At 45.7% G+C, this 20,383-nt stretch overlaps 2 protein-coding genes across 3 annotated transcripts; one reads left to right on the top strand and one right to left on the bottom strand.

Annotated features, from left to right (window-relative positions):
• Positions 1-5,366: 5,366 nt before the first annotated feature.
• Positions 5,367-10,992, bottom strand: LOC149364030 (uncharacterized). Its single transcript, XM_089574025.1, has 2 exons — positions 10,764-10,992; positions 5,367-7,473 (listed from the first exon to the last, which is right to left on the bottom strand). Exons 1-2 carry the CDS (start codon positions 10,802-10,804, stop codon positions 5,466-5,468), a joined length of 2,049 nt encoding a protein of 682 aa, XP_089430151.1. The 5' UTR covers positions 10,805-10,992; the 3' UTR covers positions 5,367-5,465.
• Positions 10,993-11,184: 192 nt separating this feature from the next.
• Positions 11,185-19,846, top strand: LOC149364029 (sesquipedalian-1-like). Of its 2 annotated transcripts, none has more exons than XM_089574024.1 (3): positions 11,185-11,218; positions 13,378-13,622; positions 15,858-19,846. In XM_089574024.1, the coding sequence occupies exons 2-3, from the start codon at positions 13,383-13,385 to the stop codon at positions 16,365-16,367; spliced, it is 750 nt and encodes a 249-aa protein (XP_089430150.1). In that variant the 5' UTR covers positions 11,185-11,218; positions 13,378-13,382; the 3' UTR covers positions 16,368-19,846. The 2 variants fall into 2 exon arrangements, with proteins under 2 accessions (XP_089430150.1, XP_089430149.1); XM_089574023.1 differs by having other exon boundaries at positions 11,196-11,559.
• The last annotated feature ends 537 nt before the right edge of the window (positions 19,847-20,383 follow it).

Genomic DNA, 20,383 nt, shown 5'->3' with positions numbered 1-20,383 from the left:
GAGAACGAAATTGGTCGAGTTGGGGAATCGAACCAGGGTCTCCGGAGTGCGATACGAGCACGCTAGCCACTCCGTAATGCCAGCTGAATGGTTTGGAATGAACAAAGGCGCGTCTAGCTAATACGGCGTCTTCGTTCACTCCCATCTTCCCCCTTTCCCTTACGGCGAGGTGCAGGTGTCCACCCAGATATGCGAGAGAGATACATTTCCTTTCCTCAAAAAATAAATTTACCGTCCAGCAAGGCGTACAGCCGAATTGGCGATGGCGTTCTGTGGACTCCCTGGCAGCGTTGCAAGACGCTGTCGCGTTCCACTCTTACAGGCGAAGCTTAACATGTTAACCACACATCAGTAACACACGCAGACAGCCAATGGACGCGTCATTCGCTGGCAGCACTTGATTCATCATTCACAACCACATTCTTAACGTACGCTCCCTTGCCGCACATGCCAAGGACGTACACCACGATCACATTCTGCGCCATTCCTCTGTACTTTGCTTTGCTGAAACCTGGATGGATCCCGAAGAGCCTCTCGAAATCATAGATTTCCTATACTGCTGTGGTGCTCGCAGAGACCACAACAGAGCGGCGGGAGTCGCTATCTACTTGCGCACAGGTCTCTCAGCAATACCAGTCGAAATGATTGGCACGTCACATGAAGTTGGCGAACTGTGCGCCGCAAAGTTGCCCAACGGCTTGCTGGTAGTAGCTGCCTACTTCGCCCCTACCGCACTCACGAAAGACGTCGTGCACTTCCTGCAACTCGCATTAACCGTCCATCGATCCACACCGATGCTATTAGTGGGGGACTTTAATGTTGACATAAAGACAAACAGCAATTTCCTAACACTTATGCGGGAGAACATCCCGTTCCTCTCGCTCGTAACGCGTCCCACGGCTGTGACAACCTCGCGAGGCACTTGTATAGATCTCGTCTTTGAGAATCAAGCATTGGTGTACCAAGTCGAACATATATCAGTCTATTTCTCCGACCACAAAGCTTCCTTCATGACTGTCAAGAACTGTTAGTGGAGTCTTTGTTAAAGGAATACGTGTGAAAAATAAAAAAAAATTCTGTGATAGCGCATACATGTGTTGCTCGATTTCTTTGCCTCAATCTATCGAAAAGGTGAAACAGCTTATTTGCTGCGCTCAAATTTCGCATTAGGAAGTAACGTAATCGTCGGTAATTGTTTTCTTTTTTGGTTCCCGGGCTGCTTCGTGCCCTCTGGTACACAAACAGTGCGTCACCGTTTTCATTTTGTACACTGCGCACATACCCAAAAGAATGCTTATTGCCAGCTACTGGAAAATCTACGCCACTAATGTTGCAGTTCCAGAACCATGAAATTCTTTTTAGTTGTCTGTAGAAAACTAAATCCGCCTGAGACAGCGGCTAAAGAAGGCCATTGGAATGGTTTAGTTTGGTTAATGGAATCTTTATCCAAACCGACTCAGGCCACGAGGGACGCCGTAGTGAAGGGCTCCGGAAATTTCGACGTGACATCGCACAGTACACGGGCCTCTACCATTTCGCCTCCATCGAAGTGCGACCGCCGCGGCCGGTGTCGAACCAGCGTCCTTTGGTTCAGCAGCCAAGCGCCATAACCACTGAGCCACCGCGGCGGCTGTGTATAGGAAAGGCTGCAGCTATTTAGGCCAATTACCTATAGCCGGATATAACTTATTTTTGTATGGGATATATCAGACAAGTGTAGCAAATAAAGGAAAGTTACAATGAGTGGAGGCTCTTGAGAGCCGACGTAGTGGCGTAGCCAGAAAATGATTTTTGGTAGAGCTGGGTGAGTGGTAAGGGGGCAGGGGAATTACTGGAAAAAAAAACTGACGGTTGATTTGCATATTAGGCCAAATGCAAATTAGGTGCGCTAACATTTCCGTTTTTACTTCGGTTCTGGTGTTCAGATCCACTGTTCACGGGATAATGGGCTAATGCCCATGTATGCAGAATTGGTCATTATCTACTTTACATTCATATATCCCTAGAAGTCCTCGTACCACTCCTAGCGCAGTGGTTAAGCGGTGCGCCACTGCCCTGTGATGGTAGGTGCTCCCAGCGGTGGGCCTTGTGCGGCCTAGATTGATCTTCCCGGGCAGCCAATCTTTAACTGCCACCTGCCATGGCGGGCACTATGCTCACAATCTGGTTGTCAGGTTTTAACGACGCTGTAAGGTCACGTGACCTCGGTGAGACGCCTGCCTCTTATGGTTGCTCTCTGGGCACCACCTATACCAGTCATGTTTTTGATTTTTCGATCATAACGCCGACGTCGGATTTTCTGGGTAACGGGGCCTTTAACGTTATCGTGTTAAGAGCAAAAAGGTTCTCTGCTTCAGTAAGCAGTCATTCAGGGGACTTTCTGCAGCCCCTTTGGTGCTTTTCCGAGTAAACGAGGACTCCAGCGTACCGGTTGTACTTCTGTACTTCTGTTCGCTTTCGCGCGATGGCGCGAAAGCGGCAGAACAGAACAGAACAGAAGCGGCAGCCCGGAAATGCACAGAGACCTAGCAGAGCGCGAAAAATTGGAGGGGACACTTCATTAAGTTTTGCATTAAGGGCATAATGTGATAGTCTGCGACACACGTTGCTTTTCCTTCACATTAATGTAACTGCCACCTACAACAGTGGGCAGTTCGCTGAAAATTCCGGCGGACAGGTTGTGATGACATCACGAGGTCACGTGACCAAGTGGCTTGCCTGCTCCGGCTTCAAATGGCCGCCAATGCCGGACAGTTTCTTCTTTTTTTTTCCAACAGGGAGGTGTTAACGCTCTCGCGTTAAAAAATTAACAGCAAATGTTTCTCCGATCCATGGACTGCAGGGCGTTCCACGCGGCAAATCAGTATGTTGGTGCTTTCGGTCATATTTGCAGTGCAGATGATCCTTGTGGCGGGCAAAAGTTCAAGACCCACCGAAAAACACGAATTACTTCACGGGCACCATGATGGTGAACCACGCTTGGCTTAGGCAGTGCAGGACAGAGCAGGTTTCGATAGGCGGATTATGGAAACACGCACCTTCTCGTTATCCTGGTTCTTCGGCATGGCGGCCCCTGTAACGTAGGCGAGCTAGCAAGTATTAATTGTGCGTCAACACAGGAAGAACGTATACGGGACTTAAACGGAAACAAAGAAAAGCACGTGTTTCCATCTGAGCCCCGTCTTTGCTGTGGATTGGTTTGGTTCGCTCACGAGTTTTAACGTCCCGAAGCAGCCGAGGCTATGAGGGACGCCGTATATTGGAGGGCAAGGGTTAACTTCGACCGCCTGGGGTTTTTTAACGTGCACTGACACCACACGGCCTATGGTATTTCGCCTCCATCGAAATGCGACCGCCGCGCGGCCGGGATCGAACCCGCGTCTTTTGGGTTAGTGCCAAGCACCATAAGCAATGTGCTCTAGCCCCATCTGTTTGCACCACGGTGTAAGAAGGTGCAAGAAATACTTCTTACACCGTGGTTTGCACTGTTGACTCACTGTGAACATCACGTTGTGAGGCGTTGCCTAATGAAAGCTCGTGTTTTGGCCCCTGCACATGCAGCTCTCGTACGTGACTTTTCTCGTGATCAGAGCCACCGCCGTGTGTGCTGCAGCTGCTGTACCACAATATCAGCAGTCGAAAGTTTTGCCCGCCACACCTTGTCGGGTGACAAACAAGATATTAGTGGATACATCTTGCTATATCTGTGTAAGACGAGGACAGTTACCAAGGGAGGAGGCATTACGGCGAGAGCATAGGAAAATATCTGGAGGGTGGTTACTATGGGAACCAACCGAAAGACAGTTTCTGTGAAAGGAGGAGGGCGTGGCGAGAGCCACGGGATCTCCAACCTGGAAGAGGTAGGGTACGGCGAGAGCAAGAAGGCACAACAGGTCGGAGGTTGCAGTGGAAACTGCCCGGAGGTTAGTTACCCTGGAAGGCCGAGGAGCATTACCATGGAAGGAGGAAGATTTGGAGAGAGCATGAGGACACGCAACAGGTACGTGGTTGCCATGGGAACCAACGGGAGGGTAATTACCCCATAAGTAGGAGGAGGGTTGCATGAAAGACTACTGGGAGAGGAGGGTATGGCGAGAGTGTGGAATGTGTACCATGGTAACCATCCAGAACGTGGTTACTGTGGAAGGAGGAGGGAAGGTATGGCAACAGTAGAGGTACGTAGCACGGGCCATCTGCAGCAGCTGCTGCGAAACACACCACCCAGGAGAGGATCATAGGAGGCGCTGCGCCTCTGTAGTAGTGGACTGGAAAGGATACCTACACGAAAAAGGACTATGTGTGGAAAACTAAAAAGAGTGCACTGTAACTATGCAGACCTGAGGACGCTCTCATATTCTCTATCACAACATACCGTGAAGTATAAATACCTTAACAGCGGTCACTGAATCACGCGTTAAACGGGTTCTGAAAGAGGCTCTAAAAGGTTGTGTTATGCCTCGGATGTTAAAAAATGCCGCTTGACGAATATCCTACAGCAAAAAATTTTTTAATGCGCTTTGCAGAAGCTGAGTTATCTGTAGTCAAAATTTGAATTTCAGCGCCTTGTACATGCTTCGTGACAATATGGATGCACTCTGGAGATAAATTTCGGCATCAACTTCATAGCGATTTTGGAACATGGTCGAATGAGACTCAAATCTAAAAGCCCTATGTGCTAAAAGAGTGGCCGGATTTTAACCAGCTCCGGACCTGCGGGTCGCCCTCAAGGTCAAGCTTCATGCCACTTTCTTGGCTCAGGTTGGACCCCATTAAAGAGTGTTTTCGCACTAAAATATTTCACGTCTAAATCAGTCGAGCATTGCTGGTGCCGGTACATTCGTGAACTAAAACAATGCAGCAGCCAGCTGTCACGCAGTTGTCAAAATTCAGTTTATGTACAAATAATATTCGCGAATGTGAGCACCTTTGCCCATGAGGTGGTGCAAAAGCGCGGAAAAAAGTAAGCTCACCGCAGTACATTTGCATAAGATCTTGCATTCATACATTCACACACAATTCAAGGGCCAACGTGTCCTGAAGAACTGCGCCACAGTCGCTTTATGCAAAATTAAAAATTTCATAAAGGTGTCTTGTTGCCCCATTAAAACGTACATATATCTAAAAGCAATCTAAAAAGCTCGACTACATTTATATAAAGTCATAGAGGTTTGAAACATGTTAGTAAATTTTAAGTGAAGATGGCACAGGGTCCGCTTTAAAATTCAATAAAAAAATTCAATGCCAACTAAAATCAAAATAAATTTGCATTATGCCTGCAATATAAAAATCCTAATGGCGAGCTCCAAAGGAAGTACCATGGTCAAATTAAAAAGCCGACCTAAAAGTGATATAAATACACTGAGGGATGCGTTTTGTATCATGAATCTTTATACAAAACCTGACTGTGCTGAAGCACGTGTGCGCCTTTCTGCGCTCAGCACGCAGCATGCTGATTAACACAAACGTCACCGTTTCCAGTGGGAACTGGACACTTTTCGCAGCTCCTGCAATGGGTCCTCACCACGAGCGATCTTTGCCTTAACAGCTTCCATGACAGCAGGAAGGTGGCGATACTGCTTGAGGTTCCGAAACTTGTCACTCAACTGGACGCTTGTCCTGCCGATGAAGCCACCTTCAGCCAAGATCCGACCCCAGCTGCCCTTTCCATATTTCATGACGCCACTGACCAGTGCCTCCGTTTCCAGTGGCGTAAAAGGCACTCGCCTCTGTTTTACCTTGGGCTCTACATGCGGAGGAACCTTCCCAGAGGTGTCCGTCTCAGAATCAGAGCTCCATTTCTCATCAGATGCCGGTAGTTCAACAGACGAGCTCGGAACTGCTGCACGCGAGCTACTCCCCCCTTGAGCAAGTTCTTTTGAGCAGGCTTGCCCCTTTGGAGAGGCAAGGTCATCGTCATCAGACAACACAAGTGTGCTGACTGACTCGGGACGTGAAGGTGGGTCGGCAGATTCTCCTGGCTTACCTGGCTCTTCTCTAGCGGCCTCAGTCGGGGCTGCGATGCTATCATCGTCAGAAGGAAAGACATCGGCTTCTCTAGGTTTGCTTCGCCGCTGCTCCGAGCTGCCTTGCAGCTGCTTCTGCCTTGAAATGGCGCGCAGCTCCTTCAATGGGTTTACACAGGCAGCTAATTTCGCCTTCACTCGCTGCTTGACACGAGGAAGGTGGTTATACTTCTCCAGGTTCCTGTATTTGTCGGACAGCTCTGTCGGGCGGCGTCCGTTGAAGAAGCCTTCGTCATGTATCTCTTTCCAGCTTCCGCGACCATATTTCATCACACCATAGACGATGGCCTCTTCTTCTAGCGCCGTAAACCGCACCCGAGATCGCTTCACTGGCAACGACGCACCTGGTTGGGATGGCTTTGTGGAAATCCGAGTACTTTCTGATGTACCCTGCGTGTCGGTTCTCGATGCGGTTGCTTGCCTGGATGAGTATGATCTCTGGTGGGCAGATGAAGGTCGCAGGCGAACGTGCTGCCGAATGGTGCCCGGGCTAACAATCGCCTGTGAGACAGGTTCGCTGGCAGGTTGTTCGGCAGCTGCATTTTCGTCAAAAAAGATGGTAGAAGTGTCGCACAGATGTTTCTTATGCCGAGGACTTAAAAGTGATGGAGAAGCCTCAGCCTCCTTCCGACGCTCTTCATCTATGCTTGCACGTGCCTGATCGTCTAACGCATGATCAATGTCGGTTGTGTCGCTGTCTGAAGCCGTGGTTTCTTGGGGCCCACCTGGACCGACTGAAGGCACCTCCTTGTGTTGTCCAGAGCCAGCAGAATCAGCAATGCGCAGTGGCGAATCGCAAAGCTCTCTGCTCAGCTGAGATGTAGCATCGTTCTCACTGGATCTATGCGGCGCTACCTCTGGCGCCTGCTTCCGAAAGGGCGACCGCCGCTGTTCAGAACAGTAGAACGACAACTCTTCAGGCGTTAGCCGGTCCAGTTCAACAACTGGAGAGGGCTCGAGCATAGCTGCTTGCTGGGGAAGGTCTCGAGGTGAAGCAGCATGTACACTTGCTGTCGCAGTGGGCAGCTTTCTGTGGGCTTTGTCATCCTTTGCCAACGATCTTCTACGCCGTCCATGCCCTGTTGTCTTTGACCGCAACTCCTTGCCATCAGGTGAGCTTCTGAGCGACTTCTGCCGTGTGTCTCGAGCTTCTGGCTTTTGCAATGAGAATTCAGCACTTCGATGTTGCACTGGTGAATTTAAATTTGAATGCTGCGGACTCTTGCAAACTGCCAACGCTTCGCCCAAGATATCGCGGATTTCTTCTTCTGGAATTTCTGGCAAGCCTATCTGAGCGACAGCTTCTCTTATGGCGGCAATTGTATGACCATCAACATAGCTACGCTTGTTTTTTAACCAGGAGACCAACTGCCCTGTTGTCAGGTTCCTGCACAGTTGCTCCACTTGTACCTGAAGTGGACCATTGCCAGCGGTGCCAGGTTGGCTCTTCCTGCAAAGCATGCAACAACAGAAATGAGAGACAGACAGAGAGGGTGTGTGCTCTGTTGCCTGGACACTTAGTAAATGATGTCGGGAAACTTTCTTTCAGGAGAGCAACCATTTTATTTTTGTTAACGCAGCCTCCTCCATGCACACCCCACGAATGGTCCACGACCAGCCAGAAAATGAAAGCTTAAAATGAACATCAGCAGCAGGTGCCAACAGACAGAAAAAAAAAATCACTATTAAGGATGGCTGCATTGAGCTGTAACTGCTGCATGCTTTACACAATATCCTGAGGCAAAAGCACAAGTGAACACAAATGGTAGACGGGTAGAAACTACTCCCCCTCCCCCTTCCGTCCACATCACGCATGACGTTCTGGTGGCAGTGACACGCAAGAAAGAAGCACCGACCGACAAAGCTAGCCACCATGAAATGGCCGAAACCTCAGAACGCTGATGTTATACACTGAAGGACACATTGTTGTGTGCACTCTCATAAAATCATGCAACTGCACATTCTTTGCCACTTTGTGCCACTCAAAAAAATGTGCTAATCAGTTTATACCAACCTGTGAATGCTAAAAAAAAATTGATGGGCGATCATGCGAATTGATACGGCGAAGCTGCAACAGCAGTCGTCTAAGTCGTTGTTGCTCAGCGCGCCGGGCTCACGCAGGGTCCATGGCAATCAATTTCGGGGTCGGACTGCTTATCATATACTATGACTGTCAACTAACTACCAATACCAGAGAACTGCGTCACAGTAAAACCAGATTTGTCCTTGAAAATGAGCCTTCCAGTCAATGTTTATGTTTATTTTCCGGTTCACAAAGCTGAAGGCACCGCTAGAAAATTTGTGGATATTTAATGCTTAGTTAATGCTTGGTCGACTAGGGATCTTAATCCTCTTTTAACGCTCGATATGTAGAGGCAGACGAATTTGAGGATATTCTCGAAAAGAGTGATTTAGAAGTTAAAGAGGCCAAAACATGTATACTAACAAGAAGTCTTAATAGAATACCTGTATGAAGCGCTACCGACACTTATGGTACCCTGATCCAAAGACATTATGTGATTAGCATGTTGCTATGATGTTGAATGTTTTTGTACTGCACAAAAAAAAAGCATACCAGTCTTGCTCAGATGCAAGAATGCTCCGTACGAGATTGGTAGGAACTCATGATTTACATGTTGTTTTTGCAATAATGAGCAAGAAATAGAGCATTTTGTGTCTCGTACAAAAATTAACTGTTATTGTAAACAGTCTTATGTGTACAACCCGATTTTCACCCGAAACTGAGGTTGAAAGTTACTGCCCAATGTTTACCCCCGTGCGGAAAAAATAAAACTCGAAAACAAAGGGCTCTAAATATGCTACACTATCTTACATCCAGTTTCATTGCCTTCTGACAACCTTTCAACCAATGAACATTAAAAGCCTTGCTTCTTTTCTACGACACACACCCACAGTCTATATCTGCTTTGACAGGACACCCTCACCTTTCAAAATACATTTCATAGTCGACCCAATGATTTGAACCCATGTACCAGAAAAAGAAGTGATCAGATGATCTTAATGCACACAATGCGGAGCACTGCTCATGCACTAAATGAGCATATCACCTACAAATGAGCACATTTTTTCCCCAATAACGTGCTCTGACCCAGCAGAACACACAGCAGTGAAGGATCATTCCTCATGTATGGCTCATGAGAAAGCTGCCTTGATGTCAATTGGAGCCTGCACCAGACGTGCTTGGCAAGGAAGAACTGCATTCCAATGCCAGCATGCTGGGATAAATGGCAGATGAAAAACCTCATTTACATAGTGTACGCTTTGACAAGTGTGCAAATGAATGGCAAATGTAGGCCACATATTTCAGGATAAATTATATATTTACTGCTTGCAGAAAAGAAAATGAAGTGAAAATAGCAGCATTTAGTTAACAAGAAAAGCCACTGTGACTGACATTGCGAGCTGCTGCTTAACCACGGGTTTCACTAAACATTTTTCTTATTACCAACTGCCTTCTTTAACTCAAAAACACACATTATATGGCTGCTCAAAGTACACAGTTTTGTCCAAGTAACGGTTCTATGGTTTTCTTATGTGGCATACGGCCCAAAAACCAGCGAAAGTCCATGTAGCCAGGGTTTCAAACTGCAACTGATGCAATAAACTATAAACCTGTCGGACACTGGTCGACTGCATTGAAAATGAGGATCTGAGTCTTAAAGTCAAATGTTACAGAACTTCACAAGACTGCACTTTAGCAGTAGTACACCAAAGATAATAAGCTATTGGCTTTGTGACTGGCAGTGATGAAATGTCGCTGGTTTCTACCCAAGAGCGAGCAGCAACTGGCACGGCTGTTTCACGGGAAAACTCCTGTCACTGCATGCCACAGAACGAGGCCAGAGGAAACAACCCTGTCGTCAAATCTGCCAGATGAAGCTTAACTAGATTAAACCTCACAAGCAGCCACCTATTTGAGCGAGCAGTCTACCACTCATTGACCAAAATGGCTTTTTTCGACACCTCTCTGTTTACACAAGTGGGCATCTTTTAGGCCAGACAAGTGACATCTTGCACACTCTTCAGTGAACAGCACATGCAAAATCATTAGCGTGACTACCCCCATGGCAAGACAAAAACCTCTCACATATCTAATTAACCCTTTCCCGTCTGGCCAAGGCCACCTTATCCCCAAAAACTTCTTAATCTCATCTGCCCACCTAACTTCCTGCCGCCTCCTGCTACGCTTGCCTTCTCTTGGAATCCACTCCGTTACCCTCAAGGACCAGCGGTTATCTTGACATCTCTCTCTTGACTGTGTACATGCCCTGCGCAAGCCCATTTCTTCTTGATTTCAACTAGGATGTCATTGATCCGCGTTTGTTCCCTGGCCCATTCTGCTCTCTTCGCATCTCTTATAGTTGCACCAATCATTTTCCTTTCAGTGGCTCGCTGTGTCGTCAATTTAAACTGAACCATTTTCATTAGCCTCCACGTTTTTGCTCTATAGGCGAGTACCGGTAAGATACAGTTCTTACATATTTTTTTCTTGAGGGACATTGGTAAACCGCCACTGATCTGAGAGTATCTGCAAAATACAGTCCACCCCATTCTTATTCTTCGTTATTTTTATCTCGTGATCCCAATCTGCGGTCACTACCTGCCCCCCCCCCCCCCCCCCCCTCCCCTCTTTTGTAAGCCCGCCACAGCACTTCATGCCTTTCGATAAAGCAGGGACTTTTAGCGCGAGCCCGTCAACAGCACAAGCAAACGTCTTACCCCATGGCGACTAGCTTCGTGGTTGACACTTCAGTGCACATTAGCAGTGTAGCGCAGATACTGAAGGATGCCTCAGCTACTTGCAAAAAGGTGATAGCCTAAACTAAGCATTATGACAACGACAACTGCGGTTTTAGCTTTTAGTTCCCCGCTCTCTTGACTGACGTTTTGCTATTTTTGCTGCGCACAGGATGCGCGCGTTTTTTCTCATTGTGGCTTGCTGCAGTGTGCGTATGCGCCACTTACAGACTACACTCCTAACTACATTACATTTCTACTACTTCGACCCTCTCGCTCTCAAAGTTCAACTTATGATCAGTACTATATTATCATTTTAAATTTACTCACTAAAATAAATAAATAAAATATACACCTATACTGGCAACATTTATTATTTCACTAGTTAGCAAGCAATCCACAGCCGAAGCGGGGCCGAAGTCGCGCCCATCTCGAAAGTAGGGGATGTTCAGTACACAATCTGTTGCTGCTTGCTTCCTTTTCTTGCCTAACCTTCCACGAAGCAGCAGTTAAGCTATCCTTCTTCCTCGCTCGCTTATTGTCTTTACGCTGGACGTCTTCAACTTTTCTCAGCTTTCTGTGGCTTGCTAGCACTGACAACGCCGATGGGCACCTGCTTCCGTGGGTGTGCCCTACCACTTGTCCGACTGTCGCTGTTGTAGCGTTTTCTTCTAGCGCGTAGGTCGTTCATAGTGTGCTGTCGCTTTAACGGACAGCGTTTGGTTGCCGCTTCACATTTCTACCGATGTCCTGTGCTCAGGGCTGGGCAACTAGTGAGGTGAGCGAAGAATTTGACGTCACTGTATGATGCATTTGTCTTGGACAAGCAGCCGCAGCGAGGTGACGGAGTATTCTCACCTGGTCAGCGGTAATGTTAACTGCTGCGTGTTGTTTCGCGCTGCAGAGGAAATGCGAGCGCAGCGTCGTATGATTGTTTGATAATTTTATGAGGCGCCATTGGGCGAAGCACTGCGCTGGCTGTCTTGCAGCGCAATAAAACTTCATGATCGAAGTGTGGCAAAAGTGACCTGTGTGTGGAGAAATTCTATTTGGTGTAAGGTAACAGAAATGAACTTCGTTATCGAGAGCCAGCTGTCGTCATAGCTTTTAGTCTTTGCCAATGCTTGTACTAGTTGATGCAGAACTGCGAACCTGAGCGTCTGTTGAAAAGATCCGTCTGTGATGTTCTACGGCTTACATTTCATCGCCATAATATAAACTTCGGGCAGTGATTTCTTGCTTTCTAGACTTGCTAAAAAAGCTCCAGCAGTGCCATTGGTTGCTTGCAGTAGCTACAAAATAAACGCCATCTGAAAAGAAAAAAAGGGGGTGAAGCAATGGCATCAAATCAGTAAAAGTAAATTCATTGGGGAATTAGTGCACTGTCTAAAAGTTTTCAAAAGGCAAGGCATATGCTGTGCTGGTATGGAACTGAGGCTTTTTCCAGTGTTGTTGTGTAGCTTCAACATGGTTACAGCTGTAGGTAACTGAATTGTATGTTGAGAACCTCATCAAAATTGAGCTGCACTATTGCTAAAGTTTATGAAGTGGATGCACAGTGTTGTAGATTGAAGACTGGTAATATTTGTATGAGTGCTTTGCTACCATAAATACGAAAGAAATGCCAACAACAAAAGAACACTTCTACACAATGTTTGCAGCAGCTGTATTAACTCTACAAATGTTGAGGCCGCTAACCACGGACAAAACACAACAGTGAGCAGTATCCGGGTGGATCTTGGGCAGGCACCTATAATTCTTTATAAGGGAGCAAATTACTCATTGACATCCACCCAAGTGCAGCCAACACTGTTTCCAATTCGAGTTATTGATCAATCCGCTCTTATCCTACCATATGCTAGCCGCCCCGGTTAGCTCGGTTAGTAGAGTGACTGCTCTGGTGAAGTGGTTGTCTGGGGTTCAAGCCCCGGACCAGGATGAATCTTTCTTAAACTACGAAGTGTGTTTGAAAGCTGTATAGCTTTCTTTTGTAGCTGTACAGCTGCGCTTGGGTAGATGCCAAAGCATAATTTGCTCCCTTATTACAAATTTATTCCGCCTTAGGGGATTCTCGTAAACACTTGACCAACGCATAATTCTCCTTGAGTGACAACACTACTCATGAAATTTGTCTCACTTACCAAACAGTCGAATGTGCCATTACTTATTTTTTGGCATTAAACTTTTCTGCTTACCCATTCTCTAAACTAGAATGCATCCTTCCCACAGCAAGGTGTTTTAATTCAGTACCTCAGTAGCAAAGATATCAAAACTGAGGGGTTCACAAGGCAGGTGAAGTGGCTCTTCAAATATACCTGGAACCACAGCCTAAGTGTCCCTAGAGTGTGAAGCATTTTGTTATTACTGTGTGTACAGATATCAAAGCTCAGTACCTTCTTGGCATTACATGTGTCTTTGCTTGTGTAGCGCTCATTTAATATGATGGTTTCCATGACAGTATTGGGGTCGGCAGTTTTTATGGTTTCCATGCCAGTATTGGGGTCAGCAGTTTTAGAAAAGCTGTATTGAGGACATTGCTGATTTTATTTTAATTGATGATCTTAATGGTATGCTCTCCATTAATCACTCTGTGCAGGGGCTATGAAGATCAATGAGAAGAACTTGGTGAGCTTTGCACTGAGCCAAAGTACCGTTGACCGGGAAGGCTGGCTGCAGAAGCGCGGTGAAGTCAACCGTGCCTACCAGAGGCGCTGGTTCCTCCTCAAAGGGAACCTTCTGTTTTACTTCGAGAAAAAGACTGACCGAGAGCCTCTAGGAGTGGTCATCCTGGAAGGCTGCACTGTGGAACTGGCCGAAAATGAGGAGATGTTTGCCTTCAAGGTAAACACACTTCCCAACATATAAGCCTGCCTGGTGCAGAAAGGAATGATCTAAAAAACACCGCAAATGCACCATGGTGTTGTGCACAGGTGTAGGTCATGCTGCACTTTGGTGAAGCAAGGGTTAATGGCATCTGCCATGTCAAGAACTTCAGAGCTTAGTGTTTAGTCAGAGTTCAGTGAGTGAACATTTACCACTTCAGCAAGACAGATTGTGCATACGTATTGTGGTTGTTGACGTCATTGACCGTGTAAAGCCGGTGTTATCACCTTGTAGGGGTCTATTATAAAATACAAAAAGGAAGGAAAAGACTTTTGCTGGCTGCAGCATCTGCCATAGCAGCTGCTGCCAGTAGAGATAAAAGTGGCAGGCTCTTTTTTCTTTAACGGCTGTCGCGCTCAGTTGAGGAGTCACAGATGCAGCTCTTGCTGTAGAATGAAATACACAGGCTGTTTTTCTACAAGCAAACTGTGATGTCAAGAACTTTTTGTTTACAGATCTCTGAGTCTAGAGGAGGTGCCATTAACCACTTCCACCATTGGGTCCACAATTGTCTTTGAATCATGTGGCAGAAAAAAATGTTGCATTTCTAACTCTGAATTTCTCACCAGAATAAAGTATAATCTCTATGATATGATCCCGGTCGATACGGATTTTGAGTGAGTATGAATTTGCAAAGTTCCCTGGCCAGAGTGTATAGCGTACGGGCAAAATTTCGGATGTTCCGAACAGAGTTCCGCGCTACTACAGGTAATATGAATTAGCAAGTCACGACCGCACCCTTCAGCATTATAGTGCTGCCTGTATGTTGCAATTGCCAGTCACCTGGTATACGCACCGTAAGCAGTTAGCAGTGGCACACAGTCCGCGCATGCCGACGTCGCGATCTCTGTTCACGCGGTATGCACCACGAGCAGTGAGCGATGGCACATGGCTGTAAATAGATCCAGTCACCCATAAACAGATCTGCATAAATGCATTTCCAATGCTTCTGCATGTAAACTGTGTTAGGCTTGGATGATACGAATTTCAGATTTGTGGTGACCCCATGAGATTTGTATCATTGAGATTCCAGTGCAAATTTATTTTAGTGTGAAAGCACTATTCCAATGGGTAAATTCTGAGCAAGATCTCGCTATGTTTGTGGCTTTGTGCCAAGTATGTTGCAAGAAGTGAAATAAGTAAATAAAAATAAATCTAACATATTTCCGCCACTGGGATTCGAACCTGCGGCAGCGTGAACAGATCAGCTTCGCTGGCCAGCTCATGAGAGCACTAGGCTATCGCTGCAGCCGATCACGCCGATCACATTCTTGCATTGCGCATTGCGCATCGTCGTCTTCATCAGTTTCCATCTTCCAGGTGCGACATGAAGACAGAGAATTCTCTGTCTTTGTCGTCATTATCGTTCATACAGTTCGCTTTCGCACATTTATGAAACTTAGGCAAAAATTCTCTTTTTTTTTTCTTCTTTTTTGTTGTTGAATGAACATCAACAGAACTAAAGAAAGCTGTGCAAATTAAATTTTATCTGGAGCAAAAACTTAGGTGGAGTTGTCATCAGTGCCTCTTGAAAATGTTGTTGGCGCAGCAGAAGTCACTAATAGAACTACCACTGCGTAGCACAAATGTGGTACACATGGTAACGAACACAAATGAGCATCCAGAAACTTGTGTGTTTTGTGCTGCCATTTTGTACATTGCAATCTGATGCTCCTGAGCTGTCTTTAAGGTTTCAGTGAAAGCCCATTAACCTTCTAACCTCTGTACAGAAAAGCGCACAGCCTTCTCTGGCCTGTATGACTGACACAGCCAGTCATTGGCCATTCAGAAGGCATGGCAACTGCACTTCCTTAGTTACGGCTTTGTCAGCAAACAAAGCAAACGCATGGTTTAAATTACATGGGTTGTGAGAAGGTAACCAACATGGCATCAATACGACCATGGGAATACTACTTACATCCGCAAAGGACTGAGGCGCTGCCACGATAGCTATGGCAAGCCGTGGACCTGTATGTCGAGCGTCATGTGACAAATCTGTTCATGTGTGCCAAGGTTTTCAATTTCTTGATTCAAGCAGCTTTGCGTGATAGCTATTAGGGGATGGGGGGTGGGCATGGGATATGTCGGTTTGAGCATTTGCAAAAAGAACTACACAATATGGCACTGGGGACACTTTCTGAGGCAGAACTTCAGCCTCCTCTCTCTCTCTCTTTCCTCCACCCTGTGTGGCAGGTCGTGTTCCATGGCTCTGGCAACCGGATGTACATGCTGTCTGCTGACACACAGGAGTCGATGGAGGCCTGGATGAAAGCGCTAGCATGTGCCTCTTATGACTACATGAAACTCATGGTTGCCGAACTTCAGCGCCAGCTCAGTCAAGTAGCAGAAGCAGAGCGGCTTGCCAAGTGTGGCAACACGGTGCCCCTGCTAATTGGGGGACAGCTACCCGGGAACCGTTCCGACAGCTGCCTGTGTGTGCGAGACACTTCATCCGGTCGGGCAGCACGGTTCAACCCTTTTGACCGCTGGAAAGAGGACGGCTGCAATGCGAGTGATAATGCCGAAGTGCCCAAATCCGGCAGTGGCATTGTGGTCAGCACTCCAGCGTCATCGCGCTCGTCGACAAAATACACATTTACTGAGCTGCATCGCCGTCATGGGATCCGGTTTCGGAAACTCATAGAGGAGCGAAAGCGTAAGGAGGAGAAAGAGCGCGGCCTGGATTTGCTCATCGATCTTTGAGTGCTGTGTTCTGAAAGAAATTTGAACTGTACTTGAACTGTGCTTGGTGTTGATGAAATGCACACAGTTTACAAGCCACGCAGTCAGCACCACAACCACCTCTACTAGGGCCAAATGTTAGTTCCTTATGACTCCTAAATTCTTGTTAAACATTTTCACAAACCAAAAAAAGTTTACTGAAACCTCTCACTTTTTCATTTCGTTTTGGCACTCGGCACAGCATTTTCTCTCTTCCACGAAGTGTAAAAATTTTGTACAAATGGAAGTGTAGTGCAGGGAAGTGTACAGATGCCCACCTAGCTTCTTATTGTGGATGTGAAGTTGCATTTTTTTATGGGCAGTGCAAAATTACAGTCGACTCCCGTGGTCATGGCTGCATATCCAACTGAATGCACACACTTAAGTGTGACCTAGGGGGTTCTTAAAGTATGACTTGTCGCTTTTTTTTTTTTAAAAAAATAGCGCTCGAAAATTTAAGACAGAGGTGTATGAGCAGGGTGCTAAGTTTGCGTGCTTCCACTTTTGTCGATATTTTCTGAGTGCTGTTTCTCTTTTTGTACCACCATGCCTTACTAACTCGCCTATACATTCACTCACCTCTTTTTTTCTTCCCTTGTCATCATTGCTGCGCTATACTGGTGGTAATTAATTGCTGTGTATAGAAAAGTGGCATACTATTATTATTAAAACAGACATTTTGATGCGAGTGAATGGGCTCGGAATGTTGATGGTTTCTCATGGGAAACTTGCGTGGAACGATCGATCTTTTTGAGAATGATGGATGCAATTAGCATGCAGTCTAGTTTATACAGAGCACTTGAAACCTACTTTGAAATGAAGGCGACCAGTGTATTGCGAAACTGGGCCACTTCAGCATATCTCGTCATGGTGGGTCACAGCATGGTCTAGAGAAAGTGACTTGTGTCTTGCGGCCAGCCCGCCAAACGATGTAAAAGCTTGTGATTTTACAACCTGTTGCGTTTTTTATGTGGTGTAATTTTCGACAAACTAGAAACATTCGTACTGTATATTATGGCGTGATTGCTTCGAGTAGCGTTTTCAGCATGGCGGTGACAAAGATGCCCAACTCTGCATTGCGTGCAGTAGGTGCCCACTGCCTTCTTTTGTCACAGTGTGCATGCATTGCACTGTGATAGGTCTTGGTGATGCACACTGTCTCTTGAAATTTTCATTTCAGCTGCTCTCTTTGAAAGCTTTCCTAATTGGGTGCTGTGGCAGAGCAAAATGTCTGTTTTAGTGCAGCCAAAGCTTATTATAACGACACTGAAGGGTCACTGAAATTTCTAGCTTCTGTTTCCCAGTTTAGATAAATGACCCTCGGTTCAAATATTTATGCCAAGGGGGCTGCTCTTGAACGTATAAACAGGAGCTGGCAGAGCAACAGCAGCGAAGTGACCAAATTTTAGTGGAAATTTTCTTGGCCTTTGCTGATAATGCATGCTGTGAAAAGAAAGAAATGCAAGAATTTAATCTTACTACAGTAGCAGTAACTGTCATTTGGAAATCAAATAAGTTTTGAACATTGCTGGATACCGCTCCAATGCAAACATGCACCATGAAAGGACTACTTCTTCCAATGGCTTTTGCTGTAGAAGAAATATAATTGAAGTAATTAAAATGAAGCATTGAATAAATGTGTTTCAAAGGAAGGGGCATGCGCACAGGGGGAGGTAAGGGGCCAGTGGCCTTGCCATGTTCTTCCCTGCTTCCTGCTCTCCACAAGCTGGAAGGTGCTACAGTGGATTTATCCCTTCGCCCTTATCCCTTTTGCTGGTTATGATGAGTCTTGACTGTGTAATGACAATATCACTGCAATATGTTTTAACCTTTATTACAACAAAGTCGAACTGAAGAGGTGGAACGAGATAAGGGAAAGTACTGTAGGGCCCTCTTCTGTCTTTTTACTTTTTCTTGCAAATTAAGGCTTGAATTTTATGTTGTGAACCGGTATACTAGCGTTGCATTTCCTGCTGTTTAAGTTTGTTCATCCATTTCCATTCTTGGCAGTTGGAAAACATCCAGGAGCGTTTAAAGACTAATGTTTATTGCACTACTTTTGCCGCTTTTTCATGTGATTCTCACTACTGAACGGGGTTGCAGCAAATTGCACATATTGATGATGTTCATAATTTCATGCACCCCTTTGTGTTCGTACTATCAAAGTTTATTTCATTTAGATGGGCTCGGAAATTGTTCACTGTGCTGTCTTGGGGAAGTCTTCTCTGCCATTCCTGAAAAAATTACTGGCTTTGCTCCATAAAGGGAGCAAAAAAGATTTGAAATCCTTTTCTACTGTTGAAGGCCATGCCCTAAAGTGCATTTACAGAGGCTCAAAACGAGCATTGTGAAGGGGCATCATGTGGGGAATCGACGATAAAACGATACTCTTTGACACAGATTACCACACTCCGAAGAATGTGAAATGCTGTTATGTTCATTTAAGAGCTGGTTGAACCAATTTGTGGTTGTCCCTTTTGCACTAAGATTCTATCTAAACACAGCAGAGATTTGTAGAACGGCCATTTCTAGGACAGTGTGCTGGAAGCGGTCCTCCTTGTCACGGTGACACTCTGCATTTCAGGGCTTCAAAAAGTGTAAAATCTGCACTAAATATGGCTTAAATACACAATATTACTTGCTGTACTTTTATATGTGTGCCCATCCAGACATTTGCTAGTGTAAAACACGCTCACAAAATGCCATGAAATTATGCACAAATCCACCACAAATGCTTGTTTGGTTAGCTGGAGAGGTGCAATATATGTTGAGATGTATGTTGTTTTTAGCACCAAAGCATTCACAGAGTATAATGGTTACTTAGAGAACACTAATTATACACTAATTGAGCTCGTGTGTTGTCGGGGCTCAAAAACTATTGCAGAGTTACCTTTTTCATGGAAGATTATACTCCATCTTACAGCTTGCTTGCAGCAGAGTGGAACAGATGAGCACACTTCTCCACCTTTGTGGTTGCTTATGCACTTCACCACTGTTGTTAAAGCTCTCACCTCACATTCATAGCTTCCAAATTTCCGGAGCCTTTCACTACGGCGTCTCTCACAGCCTAAGTTGCTTTGGGACATTAAACCCCAATAAACCAAACCAAACCAAACTTCATTCTGAGCTAGTTGTAAAATGGAGTAGAGAAGTAGTGATACCCAGAGCAAAGACAATTGCTGTATTCCAAGAGGGAGAGACCTCTGGGCTCGATCCATTTTCACTCGGTGTCTTGCTTTGTCACCAACTCATTCAGCATTACTATATGCATCAATGTACGGGTTTTTATTAAAAAAAAAGAATAGAGCCACACTGTGTTATGTAGTGATGTAGAATCATTTTTGCGGCAGGCTTTCAGTGATGTAATTCTAACCTGAAAGATGAAAGGTGCAGACCTTCAAATGTGCATGCTCCACATTTTGCTTTTTTTTTTCATGATAAAAGTGTGCTCTGCCAAGTTGTGTGCGTTCTCATTTGTGTTATTTTCACAACACATTCGACAGAAAGGTGGCACGAGAAAGTTCCAGGGTGTGCATCTAATGACTTTCTTTACTACTGCGGACAGTGTAGTATAGCATTTTTGCTTCTGAAATTAGTTTTCCAAGTCTCTATGTGGAGTCAAATGAATGGCCACTTGATCAGTGCAGGTTTTTCTTTGGTGCACTCTTTTTTAAGTCTTCGGACACTCCCAGAACACCCAAATCATGTCTGGACCCAAAACATCAATTATGAATGTGCCTTTCAAAATAACCCACCTGTAACTCCATGTTTTGCTTTTCATGCGAAGAGTGCCTTGTAACAGTAGTTTTGCTATTTCTTTCCCATTCTTGAAGTTCGGCAAAGGCTTGCTTCTGAAGACGGGGCAGACATACCGCACAACTTGGCCTTGACAAAATATAGCATGACGGTTGTCACCACAGTTGTTATCCAACAGAAATCCATGGACCTCATGGCATTATATAAGGATCGCAAAAGTTTCTTTACGGATGGATCAAAAT

This window comes from Amblyomma mixtum, chromosome 2, assembly GCF_055824585.1.
Source record: "Amblyomma mixtum isolate Tamu chromosome 2, ASM5582458v1, whole genome shotgun sequence".
Taxonomy (NCBI): Eukaryota; Metazoa; Arthropoda; class Arachnida; order Ixodida; family Ixodidae; genus Amblyomma; species Amblyomma mixtum.
This window is presented reverse-complemented; position numbering and strand designations above follow the sequence as displayed.